This window comes from Halichondria panicea, chromosome 10 (assembly GCF_963675165.1).
Source record: "Halichondria panicea chromosome 10, odHalPani1.1, whole genome shotgun sequence".
Classification (NCBI taxonomy): Eukaryota; Metazoa; Porifera; class Demospongiae; order Suberitida; family Halichondriidae; genus Halichondria; species Halichondria panicea.
The window spans coordinates 363092-380124 of NC_087386.1; the positions used below are offsets into that span (position 1 = coordinate 363092).

The 17033-nt window shown below is 44.5% G+C and overlaps 4 protein-coding genes across 6 annotated transcripts; 1 reads left to right on the top strand and 3 right to left on the bottom strand.

The window, feature by feature from the left end:
- Window positions 1–52: 52 nt before the first annotated feature.
- LOC135342362 (outer dynein arm-docking complex subunit 3-like) lies at window positions 53–3447 on the bottom strand. 2 transcript variants are annotated; one of them, XM_064539085.1, is made up of 11 exons: window positions 3283–3447; window positions 3101–3222; window positions 2649–3014; window positions 2422–2544; window positions 2213–2335; window positions 2120–2156; window positions 1317–1587; window positions 987–1143; window positions 575–730; window positions 382–463; window positions 53–332 (listed from the first exon to the last, which is right to left on the bottom strand). In XM_064539085.1, the coding sequence occupies exons 1-11, from the start codon at window positions 3338–3340 to the stop codon at window positions 190–192; spliced, it is 1638 nt and encodes a 545-aa protein (XP_064395155.1). In that variant the 5' UTR covers window positions 3341–3447; the 3' UTR covers window positions 53–189. The 2 variants fall into 2 exon arrangements, with proteins under 2 accessions (XP_064395155.1, XP_064395156.1); XM_064539086.1 differs by lacking the exons at window positions 53–332; window positions 382–463; window positions 575–730 and adding an exon at window positions 742–828.
- A 90-nt stretch (window positions 3448–3537) lies between these two features.
- On the top strand, window positions 3538–4821 carry LOC135342367 (polyisoprenoid diphosphate/phosphate phosphohydrolase PLPP6-like). The gene is made up of 2 exons (XM_064539093.1): window positions 3538–3755; window positions 4069–4821. Exons 1-2 carry the CDS (start codon window positions 3618–3620, stop codon window positions 4642–4644), a joined length of 714 nt encoding a protein of 237 aa, XP_064395163.1. The 5' UTR covers window positions 3538–3617; the 3' UTR covers window positions 4645–4821.
- Window positions 4822–4934: 113 nt separating this feature from the next.
- LOC135342361 (ATP-dependent RNA helicase DHX33-like) lies at window positions 4935–10976 on the bottom strand. 2 transcript variants are annotated; one of them, XM_064539083.1, is made up of 10 exons: window positions 10835–10976; window positions 10449–10622; window positions 10206–10328; window positions 10031–10140; window positions 8760–9393; window positions 8477–8555; window positions 7858–8318; window positions 7381–7584; window positions 7172–7287; window positions 4935–5103 (listed from the first exon to the last, which is right to left on the bottom strand). In XM_064539083.1, the coding sequence occupies exons 2-10, from the start codon at window positions 10599–10601 to the stop codon at window positions 5049–5051; spliced, it is 1935 nt and encodes a 644-aa protein (XP_064395153.1). In that variant the 5' UTR covers window positions 10602–10622; window positions 10835–10976; the 3' UTR covers window positions 4935–5048. The 2 variants fall into 2 exon arrangements, with proteins under 2 accessions (XP_064395153.1, XP_064395154.1); XM_064539084.1 differs by having other exon boundaries at window positions 10449–10623; window positions 10838–10973.
- A 336-nt stretch (window positions 10977–11312) lies between these two features.
- On the bottom strand, window positions 11313–17022 carry LOC135342360 (TBC1 domain family member 23-like). The gene is made up of 15 exons (XM_064539082.1): window positions 16758–17022; window positions 16485–16699; window positions 16117–16324; window positions 15793–15916; window positions 15514–15638; window positions 15146–15296; window positions 14357–14494; window positions 14155–14250; window positions 13808–14009; window positions 12930–13051; window positions 12777–12830; window positions 12638–12732; window positions 12459–12550; window positions 12003–12138; window positions 11313–11722 (listed from the first exon to the last, which is right to left on the bottom strand). The coding sequence occupies exons 1-15, from the start codon at window positions 16976–16978 to the stop codon at window positions 11443–11445; spliced, it is 2259 nt and encodes a 752-aa protein (XP_064395152.1). The 5' UTR covers window positions 16979–17022; the 3' UTR covers window positions 11313–11442.
- Between the last annotated feature and the right edge of the window lie 11 nt (window positions 17023–17033).

The window sequence follows — 17033 nt, forward strand, 5'->3', positions numbered from 1 at the left end:
TGCAGTGTGAGCGCTTAATTAGCAACGCCCACACAATCGAGTCCTAGTCATACTTATAATATAATAGCATTCTTGGTTAGAACCACAGTCATGTATACAGATAAGAGAGTTACGTTAACAAAGGAATTTATAAACTGTATACATAATCAATAATTAAACAGTCCGAGTGTCCATGTTGAGTTAGTAAGTTCATCTCTTTCTTTTCTTCTTAGCATCAGCCTCATCGTCATCGTCCTGAGGTTTAGCCTTTGTCTTAGACTCCACTAGAGCAGTGGTTGTTTTCTTCATGAGATCTCTGCTCACAAACTCCTCATCGCTACCACTGTCCTCGTCTACAGGGGGGGGGTTAGAATAATACATACAAGTCTATACATTGCTTACCATAGAACATTTGTCGTGAGCCCATCTTTGGTAGGTCCACCTTCACATTGCCAGCCATACCGCCCTCGACAACATGGCGGAACTGTGACAACAGAAATACAGTGGATGTACTTTAGAATAAAAAAACAGCAACACATTACAGGCCTCGTGGATCTAAGACACAGTGATTTATAATTATGTCACAGCAACTCACCTCCTCGTCCTCCATCTCCTTGTGGACAGTGTCCAGGTCCCTACTAGAGAGCTCCTCCGCTAGACTCACTAACTTGCCCTCCACACTGCTCAGCTGTTCTATCACATACTCCTCACTGTCAGGGGAGAGCTTGGGCTTCAGGGCATGAGAGTGAGGCTATACAGGGGTTAGGGGGTATGTGTTGGTACAGGGCATGAGAGTGAGGCTATACAGAGGTTAGGGGGTATGTGTTGGTACAGGGCATGAGAGTGAGGCTATACAGGGGTTAGGGGGTATGTGTTGGTACAGGGCATGAGAGTGGGGCTATACAGGGGTTAGGGGGTATGTGTTGATACAGGGCATGGGAGTGAGGCTATACAGGGGTTAGGGGGTATGTGTTGGTACAGGGTACACAGACACAGTACTTTCTTACTGCTTTGATGTGCTGCATCTTCTCTGTGAGATGCTCCACTCCGTTGTTGACCTGTCCCAACAGTTTATTGGCACTCTTGGTTTTACTCTCACTCTCAGCACACTTCCTCTTGGCATCGTCAAGGTGACCTTGGAACTCCTCAAGCATACGCTGACCACTGCACACACACACACACACACACATAAAAATTAAGTAATAGCAGGAGTTCATAAGAATGAACTCCTGGTAGTTAGCTATTTGAATATGAATCCTTAATTTGCACACCACTTTCCTACGCATACTATTACTGTCTGCATACATGTATAGTACACGTGTGTGTATGATTCTTACGTAGACATCTTTGCCTCTCCCGAGTACTTGAGGTCCTCAAACTGTGCCTGCAGCTTCTCCCTCTCCTCCTTGAGCCGTGACACCACCTTAGTGTTCTCCTCTCTCAGCTGCTCCAAATGTCTCTTAGTGTCCCCCTGGTTCAGGAACCTATCCACCACCTCCTGGATGTCTGACACTCCAGTGGCATCTTTGATCTTGGCTAGAGCTTCTTCGTAGGATGAGATCTTTGCCTCCTGCACTTCTTGAGCTGTGTTTGTCTGTCCTATAGCCGCTGTATGTGTGTGGGGGGGTAGGATTATCACAATGGTTCGTATGTATGTGTGTGGGGGGGGGGGTAGGATTATCACAATGGTTCGTATGTATGTGTGTGGGGGGGGAGGATTATCACAATGGTTCGTATGTATGTGTGTGGGGGGGGGGGTAGGATTATCACAATGGTTCGTATGTATGTGTGTGGGGGGGGTAGGATTATCACAATGGTTCGTATGTATGTGTGTGGGGGGAGGATTATCACAATGGTTCGTATGTATGTGTGTGGGGGGGAGGATTATCACAATGGTTCGTATGTATGTGTGTGGGGGGGAGGATTATCACTATGGTTCGTATGTATGTGTGTGGGGGGAGGATTATCACAATGGTTCGTATGTATGTGTGTGGGGGGGAGGGTTATCACTATGGTTTGTATGTGTGTGTGTGGGGGGAGGATTATCACAATGGTTCGTATGTGTGTGTGGGGGGGGGAGAGTAGAAATATTAATAGATATGTTCATTTTAATAGTACAGTCATACCAACGATAACTTACATAGGCCGACAGATTGAGCTACTGAAGTACGTCTCAACTGTATAACGACAATAATTATAAGGCATACAACATTACATGCCTCACTATACTCACCCTGCGATCCACTTTCTCAGCAAAGTCTTTCTTCTCGTTTGCCTGCTTCCGGTACTCAGCCAGCACTTTGTCTCTCTCTCTCCGAGACTCAGTCATGCTCTGCTCTTGGCGAGATAACTCAGCCTATTATTGAACAGAAGTGTTTAATCGCTAACCATTTCCCCCGTTAAACACAAGGGTCAGGAAATGCCGTGGGGTGGTGGTCTCACCTTTGCCATGTCTCTGGCCAGCTGTGCATCGTTGCACATGTTTTCCAGTTCTTTCAAATCCTTGCTTCTCGTTTTGATGGCCTTCTCAAGATCAGCAATCTCCCTGTCAAATCCCAGCCTCTCCTACAGACAAGGATACAAACAGTTTCGTCTAAAACAAAGGACACACAACTATAGTACAGTAGAGAAGAGGCCACAATAATAGTATAATCTAAGCCCTGACTTACTTCCTGCAACTTTTGTAGTATAACCTCATAAGTTTTTCGAATGTGCGATGCCTCGTTGTTTTTGATGACAGCTTTGTCCAGTCTGTTCTCCAACTGCCTCAGTTGTTTAGCCTCCTCAGAATCACCCGCTGGTGTTGAAAGAATCATCTCTTCCTCCATGTCCATGTGAGATATTTGCATCTCTAGGTGAGACAGTGTTTTCTCTCGAGAGCGTTTCACGTGATGCAATGCATTGCGTTTCTTGATCATCTCACAGATAGTCTGGTCAAACTTCTTCAGTGCAGCCTCCCCAGTGAGACCGTGGAGCTCTGCCGGTATTGAAGTGTTGTGTGCTTGGAACACATCACCCACCACATCATCATCAGCCTGCAGTGAACAAATTTGTACATTAATTTTTTATGGCCACAAGTATTTTGTATACAGTACGTGGCCGTAATGTGCATGTGACTTGCCTTCATTCGGTTGGATAGCTTTGTTCTGATCTGTTTATTCTCTGCCCTGAGTTGAGCGATGAGTTCCTTGTTCTGCTTGATGGCCCATTGGGAGCTCTCAGAGTAAGCCTTCCTATCTCCATCTGAGGACCAGCACACCATATATAAATATGCACATCTCTTATAGGCAGGAGGTAGCTTACCTATGAGGGCAATCCTTCTTTTGAGCTCATCAATTTCATCGGTTACATTGGAAGACATCTCTTGTTTGTTTATTGGTATTGGCTTATGTACAATTACAAGGTCTTGTACAAGTGTTGCTTAGCAACCAGTCAACTGTACGGCTTCACACCTCCTCGTTTTGAGACCGACTGTTTTCTAATTTAACAGAAGTGTTAGCTACATTAGAAAATATTCGAGTTCATGAATATTGTTATCGAAAGGTCAATATAAAAGTAAGTGGGTGGGGCCCCATTTAATATTGTAGAAATGTGAATGATGTTGTGAGCGCAGCTAGCTAGTGGATCCATCAGAAGCGATGTCTCGTTTTGGAGGGGCCGTCTACTCAAGGATCAGTTCCATGTACAGTCAGTCCAATACCATGACCGTGGAGGAGCCTCTCAGTAATGGAGGGATGAAGAAACAAGTATACAACTGCACCACACCCAACTATGAGGTACATGAGTACTGTACTGTGTAGTTAGCGTGCACTAGGTGTTGTCCAGATGCTGACAAGGCTTAATTAAGTTGCCCCACTGTTGGAACTTGCTGTAAAATTTGCCCCACTGTTTAAATTTAAATTTAGCATAAAATTAGAAGGTAATAACCTAATTAACCTTGTAACCTTTGGTCACCTATGTACGTAGTATGATGACATGACATAGTTGAGCCCTGGTATTGAATAACCAGACTATCCATTAACCACTTGTATGGATTCAGCTCTCTAATCATGTTATGTCTCTCCCCCCACACACCTCTACCTAACATAGGACGCTACTGGCCTCTTCTCACAGTTACTAACAATCGACGAACAACTTACAACCTACCTGGCAAGATTTGCTAGCCCTCAGACACAAGCACAAAACCTCCTCAAAATCCTCTGTATGTGTCTGGAGCTAAGTGGTCACGGCGTGCCCTGGTTTGCACTCTCAGGTCTCCTACTGGGACTGTATTTCTACACTGGAGAAGATTTCTACTTCAATTATGGACTTAACCTTTTATCTATTCTAGTCATGGACGTTTCAGTTGTTGCTCCAATCAAGCTCCTCATCAAACGACCAAGACCTGCGTTGAATCGAGGCACTATCCCACTGAGTATATCGTCTGTGGATTGCTATGCCTTCCCCTCAGGGCATGCCTCGAGGTGTGTTGCTCTGGCCGCTCTGTTCTGCTACCTCCCTCCATTTCAAGTGTGGACTCATCTGTGGTATATCTGGGCCATTGCTGTATCACTATCACGAGTGGGCTTGGGGAGACACCACGTGCTGGACATTGGCGCTGGTGTGCTCGCTGGGCTCGTTATATTTGACCTTGTGAGACGGTTTGGACTATTAGTTGGTGTTTGATAGCACAATTGACTGACTGACTCTTGTTTGTGGTGTATGTTTTTCTCCTGTTAACATTCTATTAATAATTGTTTTGGCATTCTTGTACACAGTTTGTACGTATATATATTCAGTATTTTCTCTAGTCGATATTTCTTATATACAAAAAACAAGTTGCTATAATAATTCAAAGCTCAACTGTTAATTAGGGAAACCTTGTGGAACTCTTGGTCATGCTCATCACATGCATGCCCAGGCAATGAAGCCATTGTGGTTATAACCCACACAGCTATACATGCATGAGAACTTAATTATGCGTAGACACTGCATGAAAGAAAAGGTCAATAGGTGATGACAGTACACAGTAGGAAGTTAGTGAATGAGTAGGTGGACAACAATATTATGGTATCAGTTCAGAGTTCAATCTAGCGAGGGGTGGTGGGTGTGGTCGACCAGTCAGACTCTACCACGGACACATTCCTGCAGACACGAGAGGACATAGTTACTCACTGACACATGACAAACATTTACTCCCACGTTATGTATAACAATTGGAGTACCTACTAGACACTAGGTAATGAGATCACCAAAAACTAAGTATCAGCAGGAGTTGCAACAGTCAATGAATAAATACACCAACTGAGCTGAGCAGCAGCTGCAACAATACAGTGGTGGATGCAGTGCACTTACAACATCAACAGCAAACAACACTAGATTGCCAAAGAATATCAGATAATTATTTTTTAGGTAGAATGCACCCACCACTAAAGTAAATTCATTAGACACTATAACTGTTGCATCATATACTAAGATCACTATCTACTGTATGAGAGACCATGAAGTTTCTCTTACTAGCAGTCAGTGTGATTCTAGTGGCAACCAGTGGAGAATGTGTAGAGTTCCCCAAGCGTTTCACAGCCAATGTGATTAGCAAGAGCTCGTGGATCCAATTTCAACGATAATAAAATTTCTGAAAACTTAGAAACACACCTTTCAAACGGCATCATCAAATTTCTTATTTAAACGATAAAAGTATTTGGCAATTTGGCAATACATGAATAATAGCCCATGGTCCAAGGCCGAAAAATGACAAATTATGGCCACGATGAACTTTTGGATTGAAACACATCATTTGAAAGGAAATTTTCTAAGCTTTCCGAAAATCACAAAATTTTAGATATTCGATCAACGGCACTAAAGTTAATAGCTGTTGAAATAACCCCCCCCTCCAAATAATAAATTATTTTTCAGCTGCCATAACTTGAATTCCGTGAATCCAATTTCAACGATAATATAATTTTCTGAAAACTTAGAAACACACCTTTCAAACGGCATCATCAAATTTCTTATTTAAACGATAAAAGTATTTGGCAATTTGGCAATACATGAATAATAAATAGCCCATGGTCCAAGGCCGAAAAATGACAAATTATGGCCACGATGAACTTTTGGATTGAAACACATCATTTGAAATGAAATTTTCTAAGCTTTCCGAAAATCACAAAATTTTGGATATTCGATCAACAGCACTAAAGTTAATGGCTGTTGAAATAACCCCCCCCTCAATTTAATTATTCTTTTTCAGCTGCCATAACTTGAATTCTGTGGATCCAATTTCAACGATAATATAATTTTCTGAAAACTTAGAAAGAGACCTTTCAAATGGCGTCATCAAATTTCTTATTTAGACGATAAAAGTATTTGGCAATTTGACAATACATGAATAATAGCCCATGGTCCAAGGCCGAAAAATGACAAATTATGGCCACGATGAACTTTTGGATTGAAACACATCATTTGAAAGGAAATTTTCTAAGCTTTCCGAAAATCACAAAATTTTGGATATTCGATCAACGGCACTAAAGTTAATGGCTGTTGAAATAACCCCCCCCCTCCAAATAATAATTATTTTTCAGCTGCCATAACTTGAATTCTGTGGATCCAATTTCAACGATAATATAATTTTCTGAAAACTTAGAAACACACCTTTCAAATGGCATTATCAAATTTCTTATTTAAACGATAAAAGTATTTGGCAATTTGGCAATACCATGAATAATTGCACCAATTCAGACCAAGGTATTAAGAAATACAATATCCCAGGCAGACAAGACGGCTATGTGTGTGTTACCCCAAAAACTACAAATGCATTCGAAATTGCACTACAGGCTAAGCCGGAACAAGGCAACGTAATCCTCGACCTACGACAGTGTAAACCTGGAGACGCGTGTATCGATGGGGCGCGCTGTGAGGACTGTGCACACTTCAATGCAACCCAGTTAGTGTTCACGCCCGGCAATTGGAAACCATACTAGTGGAGTACAAAGGTCACGTTGACACTCAGTTTATATTTGAGTCTCCCAACTATTACCTCAACAATACGTATGACGCACAATTCTCAACATGCGCTTGTGCCAGTGGAAAATGCACAAACAATTGCAACTTATTCTGCAACTAGTCAGCCAAAACTAATAACCTGTCTAAATGGATATTTAGATGCTGTGTACTCTCCTTTGATATGAGTTATTACAAGCTCTTCAATAATTACCTCATGTAGCATTTGGATGTGTAGACCAGCTCCGAGTACACTACACAGGGTGGGTGTGGCTTGACGTGGAATAGACACGAGCTCGGGTGAATGTACACCTGCTGCCGTGTCTTGTGCTGTGTGTGTGTGGGAGTGTGTGAGGGTGTGTGTGAGGGGGCGTACAATATGATCGAATAAATTAATTTACTAACTTATATACGCCCACTCACCGTGAGGTACTTCCCCTCTCCTGCGTGCTCCGCTATGTTCATAAACAGTCCACCAATGAGAGCTCTCCTCACACCTTCACTACACTCAGCCCCTCCAGTGCCGAGCTCCACGCCCACGCGTCCACACAGCTCAGTCAGCTGACGGCGTACATCCATCACTGTGCTCATGTGACGCATGTGAATGAAGTTCTCGTGACACCACGACTGCAGGGAGAAGCAACAGATCACACACTAACTTAGTTTCTGACAATGAATCTGAATACAAATTACGGGCTCTTAACGATTGCAACGGCTGAATTCCAGTAAGGCTATAGCCGTTCCTTTTGTTGAAATTGGTGGATTTCTCACTAATCACAGAACTTGCTTATTGAATACAAAAATGAACACGGATCCTCAAAGATAGCTACCAACTAGCCTGCTGTTTTTCGATTAATCACATAACTTTATCAGGTATATAGCCTTGTGTTGTTGACTCACCTTGTTACCCTTGACACTCTTGAAGGCACGGTATATCTTGAGCAGCATGAGATGATCTCCGTCAGGTGACACAAACTTTCTCCTACTCTCGAGCGCTCGTTCTCTCTTATCTTGAGGAGTGAACAAGACCGAGTCAACAGACAACATGGATACAATATTCACAATCTCCACGCCACATCCATGCTCCCCTGCAGATAGCAGAGTCTTAGCCAGAGATGGTTCTAATGGAAACTGGGCCATTTTGAGACCCAGAGCAGTTAATTTGACTCCCTCTTCTGAGCTGTCTGTTTCTATGGCCCCCAGTAAATACAGCTGCTCTAGAGCTCTCACGAGGGACTCTTCTGACGGAGGGTCCATAAAGTCAAATTCGACAATGTTTGAGATTCCGAGAGCTAGTAGTTGCAGGATGACAGAGGAGAGGGAAGAGCGTTGGATCTCAGGTACAGTGTCGTTGAGGAGTTCTGCGTGTGTGTGTGTGTGTGTGTGATGTGGGGGTGGTGTGTGTGTGGGGTGTGTGTGTGTGTGTGGAGTGTGTGTGTGTGTGTGTGTGTGTGTGAGTGTGGGGTGGGTGAGGTATAGTTTGTACAGTCATACGGAATGCAGTTGTTATTAAGATCACCTGCAAAGTAGTCCTCAGTGTAGAGCCGGTAACAAGCGCCAGGTGCCTCCCTACCAGCACGACCAGCTCTCTGTCTGGCCTGCACAGGGGAGAGCAGGGAAATACCAATAATTGTATTTACCGCAAAGATAGTAACACAAGCTCAGAAATAGAACTGTACTAACCTCCCTAACTACAATGATACAACCTGATGGTCGCCCTTACTGGGTACCAAATATTGGGGGGGAATGGAACGATTGGGCCCTATTATAGCCACCAGTTTGTATGGCCCCCTCTCCCTTACCTGAGCCTTTGAGACGGGCTGCACACTGAGCAGGTCCAGTCCAATGTGAGGATTGTAGCCCTTGGCCTTCACCATGCCACAGTCCACCACATAGCGTATGTTGGGAATGGTTATTGATGTCTCGGCAACGTTTGTGGAGAGGATGACCTTTCGAGCACCCCCTCTAGCTGGTAGGAAAGCATCCTGTTGTTTCTTAGTGGGCAGGGCAGCGTAGAACGGGAATACAATCATATCCAACCAATCGGAAGGGAACATAACTTTGCATAGAGTTAATAAAGAGTTAACGCTTTCAATTTCCTCTCGTCCGGTTAAAAACACTAAAATATCGCCTTTTTTCTCTGAGTCTTCGTGAAGTTGTAGCACTGTAGTGACGGTGGCGTGTGTATAGTCCTGCTGCTTAATAGCCGTGTAGAATATCTCTACTGGGAACTGCCTGCCTTGTATGTAGAGGATCTTGGCTTTGTTGAAATAGTTTGAGAATGATTCGGCAGCTAGGGTAGCTGACATGACGATGATACGAAGCTTCTTGAGTTGTTTCTCAGAGCGTATTTTTTGAGCAGTCTTGACCACTCCAAACAGAATGTCGGTGTGTACCGTTCTCTCGTGAGCCTCGTCCAACAAGATAACACTGTACCTGTAGGAGATGACGTGTGTAAGCATGACATCACACATACACTTGTATAGTAGGAAAGGTCTCTTCTAAGCTTTCAGAATCAGTTGAAATTGGATCCACGGAATTCAAGGAACCATTGATTAAACGGAGGGGGGGAGCGGGTATCGTTGACCCTATGTCAAAAATATTATGATTTTCTGAAAGCTTAGAAAGAGACCTTTCAAATGATGTGTTAAAATCCAAAATTTCGTTGGGGCCATAATTTTTTATTTTTCGGCCTTGGACCATGGGCTATTATCCATGGTGTGGCCAAATTGGCAAATACTTTTATTGCTCAAATATGAACTTTGATGATACCATTTGAAAGGTCTCTTTCTAAGCTTTCAGAAAATCATAAAAGCGTTAAAATTGGATCCACGAAATTCAAGTTATGGCAGTTGAAAGAGTTCCCAAACCATTGATTAAACCAAAGATCGGAGATTATTTTGTAGTACATGTACATCTTGCTACACCCGCTGACTTGGCCATAACTTGAGTCCCCCGTTGACCCAATGTCAAAAATATTATGGTTTTCTGAAAGCCAAGCGCAAGCCAAGTGGGCAAGCGGGCGGGCAAGCAAGCAATTGGTTGTCAAGCGTGTATACCAGTATTAGCTGACCTGCTGAGTAGTGGGTCTGAGATGGCCTCTCTCAGCAGCATACCATCAGTGAGGTACTTGAGCTTGGTAGCAGGGGAGGACTTATCATCAAACCTAACACTGTAGCCAACCTGGAGATGGCAACCACAAATCACAGACACAGTTCACTAGTAAGTAGCGATTGCCCCTATAATACCTCTTGTCCTAGTGGACAGCATCTCTCCAGAGCCACTCTGATGGCAATGCTCACAGCCGCCACTCTCCTCGGCTGGGTCACGCCCACACAACCCTTCCGACCAAGACCAGACTCTAGGATATACTGTGGAGGCGAGAGGAATTCATATTCTAACTTACCCGAAGAGAGAGAGAGAGAATAAAACGCATACATGTACATAGAAATGAGTGTGTGTGCGTGTGTGTGTATTGTTGGTTCTCGTACTTGTGGTATTTGCGTTGTCTTCCCACTGCCTGTCTCCCCGACCACCACACAACAATCGTGAGATCGTATCTCCCTCAGCAGTGCATCTCGAGCAGAGGCAATGGGTAGAGCCTTCCTCTGGGCCTGCAACAGTGACCTCTGACACTCGGCCATGAGGACACTTCAACCGAATATCTACAAGTAAAGGGAATACACGATATCATAGCATTTTACTAAACACAGAGTAGCCTAGATGTAATCGTGAGTGTAGCTAGCTAGATAAAACAGCTATGCTTGAATATAAAGAGACACCAACCACTGACCACGTGGCTTTTAGCTTACACTGTTTGTTGCCCGAGGCTATGTGTTACTACCCTGATACAGCTGCTCTGGTATGCTCCACTTACCAGAGGACAACTTGTGAAGAGGAGGAGCTCCTAGATCCTGAAGATGCCAGCAAACCAGATTTGCTATTCGGAGAAATACTTTGACGAACGTTATGAATACAGGTAGCTAATTACAAGCTCCACAGCAGCTATACCAGCCCAACCCCTTTTCCTTGCAGGCATGTTATTCTGCCCAAAGATATTGCATCTCTGGTGCCCAAGGACAAGCTTATGAGTGAGACTGAGTGGAGGAAGATTGGTGTACAGCAGTCCAGGGGATGGGTTCATTACATGTATCATAAACCAGGTACGGTCATCACTCGCTGTATGAACATGCACGACTTTTATTATTATTTCAGAGCCTCATATTTTGCTGTTTCGAAGACCAACAACTGGATAAGATTCATATCCCAAGCAACAACATAATAATGATATTACTAGACACAGGCTTATACACATTGTATTTTCTTTAATAGCTATTACTAAATTACGCTCAAAATTCAAACAATAATAATTTTATATATAACATTATTTTATAATAAGAAATGTAATAATTATATATCGGTACATGTATGTTTGTGATCGCAGAATGATTATAATCTTCTAAATAAATGACACTATAAATTGTATTATTGTTCCGAGTTCTGGGCTTGATATTTTAAGATGTGGTTCTTGATAGCACTGGTGACTTTTTTGGTGTTGGGAATACGAAATCTCAACAGATAATTGATAACAAATTCATCTTCTGTTCGAGTTCCAAACTTGAAGGTGATGATGTCAGGACTACGTTTCTTGGCAGTTATTTTGAGGATGGAGGATAGTTTGTGCTTGTGTTTGATGCGTGCCCAGCCGGCTCTGTCAGAGAGCTCCCTCAGGACTAGTAGACAGTCAGCAGTGAGTACCAGGTGGCTGTGGGGGTGTGTGTGTGTGGGGGGGGGGGGTGTGTGTGGGGGGGTTATACACGCAGGAATGCTATTATCAAATGAAGGCAGAGTGTAAATTTAATACAGGAAACGTAACGCTGTAAAAATTATATCACGTTGTCAAGGTTACAGGATGTAATAAACATAATTATTGTTATAATTATTTTATTACACGGCCGCGCAGCCTCTAGGCATAATTTGGTAAAGGGTCGTCATAAAACAGTTTTGTTAGATGCTATCTTGTTAGATGCTAGACACCCCCTCACCTGTGATACTCAGTGCTGTCCTTGACCTCCAGTGCTGGGAACGTGTGTAGAGCCTCAGGGCTAGTGGAGAATAGACTGATGTTGACCTTATGCGAACCCTCTAGATCATCCTCTGAGCTAGATCGACTTGGATTCTCTAATGATGAGGAAGGGAGGGGAAGGAAGGGGAGGGGAAGGGAGAGGTGAGGAAGGGAGGGGAAGGGAGGGGAAGGAAGGGGAGGGGAAGGGAGAGGTGAGGAAGGAAGGGGAAGGAAGGGGTGAATGACTTGTGTATAATTATGTTGTGTGCATTTGCATTACACTGTACATAGTTGTTAAAATACTTGGAAGCTATAACAGTCAATACAAGGAACGCTTGACAGGCTACTGTGCATGTACAGAGGAATGCTCACATGACTAGTTGAAATTGCCTCACGCTAATAAAGCATTATCATGACTACAGGTACATGTGCTCACCATTCTCATCATCCTCGTCAGCAATCACAAACACATCAGCATTGACATTGCGATACCTCTTCCCAGGCTTGCCCAGTGGAGCCACATGCTCACTGCACACAAACACACACACATGTACAGTTATTGTAGTCAGAACATTCACTGCGCATAATCAAAAAACACTGCATTTGAATACTTACTTTGGCTCAGTTTTCTTATAAGCTGATAAGAGACCTCCAAACTTTGACTTGAGCTTTGCTGACTTGCCCTTGATGCCAGCATACCATCTCGAGCCCTGCACGACAATAGTGGTGTGTGGTGTGTGAGGTGTGGGTTTACCTGAGTGGCCAGTCGCTGCTTGTATTTCGTGTAGCCTTCAGAATCGGAGTCAGACTGAGAGAGAAGAGAGAAACACAATCATTACAAGTACAATGATACACTCTATAGCTACTATGCACACGGATATGATCATCCACCCACACAGTAACTCACAGCCTCACTGCCAGTGCGTGGTATCATGTGACGAGTGTCCTCAGTGTACAGAGTCCGCACATCGTGAGCATCATAGTCATCCAACACTGAGGCTAGCTTACCCCCCACCAAGGACAGCACCTCTACACAGGGGGCACAATAATGAGGCTAGCTTACCCCCCACCAAGGACAGCACCTCTACACAGGGGGCACAATAATGAGGCTAGCTTACCCCCCACCAAGGACAGCACCTCTACACAGGGGGCACAATAATGAGGCTAGCTTACCCCCCACCAAGGCCAGCACCTCTACACAGGGGGCACAATAATGAGGCTAGCTTACCCCCCACCAAGGCCAGCACCTCTACACAGGGGGCACAATAATGAGGCTAGCTTACCCCCCACCAAGGCCAGCACCTCTACACAGGGGGGCACAATAATGAGGCTAGCTTACCCCCCACCAAGGCCAGCACCTCTACACAGGGGGCACAATAATGAGGCTAGCTTACCCCCACCTCTACACAGGGGGCACAATAATGAGGCTAGCTTACCCCCCACCAAGACCAGCACCTCTACACAGGGGGCACAATAATGAAGCTAGCTTACCCCCCACCAAGGCCAGCACCTCTACACAGGGGGCACAATAATGAGGCTAGCTTACCCCCCACCAAGACCAGCACCTCTACACAGGGGGCACAATAATGAGGCTAGCTTACCCCCCACCAAGACCAGCACCTCTACACAGGGGGCACAATATAATGAGGCTAGCTTACCCCCCACCAAGGCCAGCACCTCTACACAGGGGGCCACACTACAAGTACAGTTTGCACGGATTAATCATGTACAGTGCGTATAGTGCGTATATGAAGTTATCATACTTTTAAACAACACAACACTTACCCAGGAATCCGCCCCTAGCCAGACTGACGTAGGGGATGGCTTTCTGTAGGAACTTGGCCACCACCATGTTGACATACTGGTCCTCTTGTTCCCTCCCAGACCCCAGGAAACACAAGTGCTCCCCCTTGTCTGGCCCCGCCTTCTTGACACGGGCACACAGTCGGTCCGCCGCCACTGAGAAATCATTTGGAGAGTGAAGAAGCTGAAGAGAGAGAGAGATAGGGAGGGATAGTGTGAAGGCCGTATCAGTATTTAGAGCTACACTGTGGCATAAAACAGTATGTAACACTACACATTTTGCAATTTATCTGTTGAGGTACAGTAGTGACAGAGCAGTGATAACTCACGAGGTTGGCATCTAGATTGTATGATCCTGGCAGGTGTCCTGAGCTGAAGTGCTCCACTGGCCGACAGTCTACCACAAAGAACTTGACCACCTCTCCCTGCATACAAATGGATGGACGAACCTCACACACACCTCACAAAAAGCACATGCAGACACATACACACACACACACCCTCACAAAAAGCACACACACACTGACGTACCTCATCACTGCTGCCGCTGTTGTTCTGTTTTGCCTCGAGAACTTCCTGCAAGCTGATTGGTAGACACAGAGAGTGAGAGACGTTGGTTGCTAGGGAACCGAGACTCCGCCCACTCCCAAACAGCAGACTATGATAATCCTACAAAGAAGTTTGGTAATGATCAACAAATTAAAATTCATCTTGTGTGTGTGTGTGTGTGTGTGTGTGTGTGTGTGTGTGTGTGTGTGTGTGTGTGTGTGTGTGTTTGCATACAGTTGACATTGCATAATAATTATGTTAAGTACACCAGTCCATTAAAATTGTTAACCTAGGGTTGTTGACCACAACACAGATACGGAGGAGTGTAGGCTGGTGAGCTAAAAGCTGGAGCATGACCAATAATGCATTAGTAAAGTAAACACATGCAGAGTGTGTCCATGGCTGACTGCATTTCAGTAGCAACTTGGAATCCAATGGTGGTTTTGGGGGATTTTTCAGCTGCCTTAACTTGAATTCCGTGCATCCAATTTCTGATTTTCTGAAAGCTTAGAAGGAGACCTTTCAAATGGTGTCATCAAAGTTCTTATTTGAGCGATATAAGTATTTGCCAATTTGGCCATACCATGAATAATAGCCCATGGTCCAAGGCCGAAAAATGACAAATTAGGGCCCCAACAAAATTTTGGATTAAAACACATCATTTGAAAGGTCTATTTCTAAGCTTTCAGAAAATCTTAAAATTTTTGACATTGGATCAACGATACTCAAGTTAATGGCCGTTGAAATAATTACTTTCGTTAGAAAGCTCACCTTCCTGAATGATTGAGGGGTCTTGTGTGCGTAGTGGTGAGCCAGTGTGAAGAAGTCGTCCACATCATCAGCAGAGAGAGTGGGGGGCAGGGAGGAGATGATCTCCACCAGGCCATCTTGACCAACCTCCTTGTCCTCCATGAGCAGCTCTCTACACAAGAGAGGGAGGGGGCAGATGGTCAGGGATGGAATACAAACAGACTGTACAGTTTGAGACAGATGCTACGTGTACCTAATAACAGTCACCCGCACAGTTTCAGTTTTCAAACTAGCAAAATTACTAACTACTTAACTATGTGCTGTTGTACAATGGAAATACACTGAATACAATGCACACACACACGCACACACAAGACTAGAGCCCTTACTTGGCATTGACAATCATTACAAGAGCGAGGAAGAAGAAAAAGAATGGATCTCTCTCAGTGAAGTAGTGGTCCCACATGACAGTCACTGCCTCCAGACTACACACGCATCCAAACAGACTACGCAACTGCAGTCAGGACAAGAGAAACTCTCATCACACAAGTAATTATTGTAGACACTACTGTATGATGTATGGAGCCATAGACTTGGAACCAGGCCATCTAGTAATAGCAACATGTAGAGGCTATCTATATTGTTATAGCCACTGTTCTGTAGCTCACCCATGGCTGGAGGTAGATCTCTGGAGCAAGCTTCTTAGTATCAAGGTAAGAGCACAACTCTGGGTCATGATAGAGAAGGAGGAGGCGGAAAAGATGAAACGGTCGTCCATCAACCTTGCAGTCCCTACAGTGTGTGTGTGTGTGTGTGTGTGTGTGTGTGTGTGTGTGTGTGTGTGTGTGTGTGTGTGTGTGTGTGTGTGTGTGGGGGGGGGGGGGGGACATGCATTGTGGAGGTTGCATCACTCAGTACCACAGAGTAGGAAGCTAGATTCCTTCACAAGGAAATTAACACACAGTCATCTAATTATCCAGCTATCATCATACCTTGGAATATACTTGGTCATGATAGCATAGAAGCAGTTGAAGAGGTCAGCTCGGGTCATATCCAGGGCCAGCATGGGCACCAGCAGTTCAGGCCATCCACAGTCAGGGGAGTAGCGGATGTTACGTGTCTTACAGTAGTAGGTGATTACAAGCTCCATATTCTCAGCTGCACTGGCCACCTCACTGGGACCACAACCAGGGACCTTGGCTGTGTGTGTGTGTGTGTGGAAAATCAGGCTGAACAGAAATTACTATTTATTGCTACAAGCGAACTGTTAATCATAAAAACATTGCAATTAGACCATCTGAACTGAAGTTATGGCCAATCAAACGTCTACGTTTATAGAGTACAGAGTCTACACCCTCACCTGCCTGCTCCTGACACTGGGAGTGGATGATATCCTGATTCTCTGTGTCTAGTGGTCCAGTCCAACTGCCCATAGTATCAGGACGACGTGACACATTCAGACAATCCTTCCATAGCTCAATTCTTACATCGGATGGTATCGTCCCCTCATCAAAGATAGCCTGTATCGTGTCAACCCCTTCGTGTGCAACAAGAGCAGTCTTGAGTGCATCAAGCCTGCATTAACATGTACACAGTGTATGTATGCTATCCTGTGCTATGAGTATGTACATACTTAGTCTTTGCAGGGGAGGGCATCCTCGGTGGAGATACTTCCTTACTACTAGGCTGCTCTGGTTCAGGTGGATCTTCTAGTTTGGTATCTAGGTCATCCAGGCCAAAGGTAGCATCATTGCTAAGACTATCAGTGTCTTCTGAAAGCTTAGTGTCGCCATCTTCACCAAGCAACTCGTCTATCTCACGGAGAAAGTCGTCTTTATCCTCTATGTCCGACATGGTCCAAATCTTTGCTTCCTTAGTGCAGTGGGTAGGCTCTAATTAGAAACATGTG

Excerpts from the sequence above, each read along its gene's own strand:
- LOC135342362 (XM_064539085.1), bottom strand. The coding sequence starts at position 3,340 with ATGTCTTCCAATGTAACCGATGAAATTGATGAGCTCAAAAGAAGGATT. Across the intron at positions 1,588-2,119 it reads AGCTCAATCTGTCGGCCTAT|CGGCTATAGGACAGACAAAC; the intron begins GTAAGTTATCGT and ends ACACACATACAG. Across the intron at positions 464-574 it reads AGGAGATGGAGGACGAGGAG|TTCCGCCATGTTGTCGAGGG; the intron begins GTGAGTTGCTGT and ends CTGTTGTCACAG.
- LOC135342367 (XM_064539093.1), top strand. The coding sequence starts at position 3,618 with ATGTCTCGTTTTGGAGGGGCCGTCTACTCAAGGATCAGTTCCATGTAC. Across the intron at positions 3,756-4,068 it reads GCACCACACCCAACTATGAG|GACGCTACTGGCCTCTTCTC; the intron begins GTACATGAGTAC and ends TACCTAACATAG.
- LOC135342361 (XM_064539083.1), bottom strand. The coding sequence starts at position 10,601 with ATGGCCGAGTGTCAGAGGTCACTGTTGCAGGCCCAGAGGAAGGCTCTA. Across the intron at positions 8,556-8,759 it reads AGCCCGTCTCAAAGGCTCAG|GCCAGACAGAGAGCTGGTCG; the intron begins GTAAGGGAGAGG and ends TCCCCTGTGCAG. Across the intron at positions 8,319-8,476 it reads CACTGAGGACTACTTTGCAG|AACTCCTCAACGACACTGTA; the intron begins GTGATCTTAATA and ends ACACACACGCAG.
- LOC135342360 (XM_064539082.1), bottom strand. The coding sequence starts at position 16,978 with ATGTCGGACATAGAGGATAAAGACGACTTTCTCCGTGAGATAGACGAG. Across the intron at positions 15,639-15,792 it reads AGATCTACCTCCAGCCATGG|TTGCGTAGTCTGTTTGGATG; the intron begins GTGAGCTACAGA and ends TCCTGACTGCAG. Across the intron at positions 12,831-12,929 it reads CACGCACTGGCAGTGAGGCT|TCTGACTCCGATTCTGAAGG; the intron begins GTGAGTTACTGT and ends CTTCTCTCTCAG.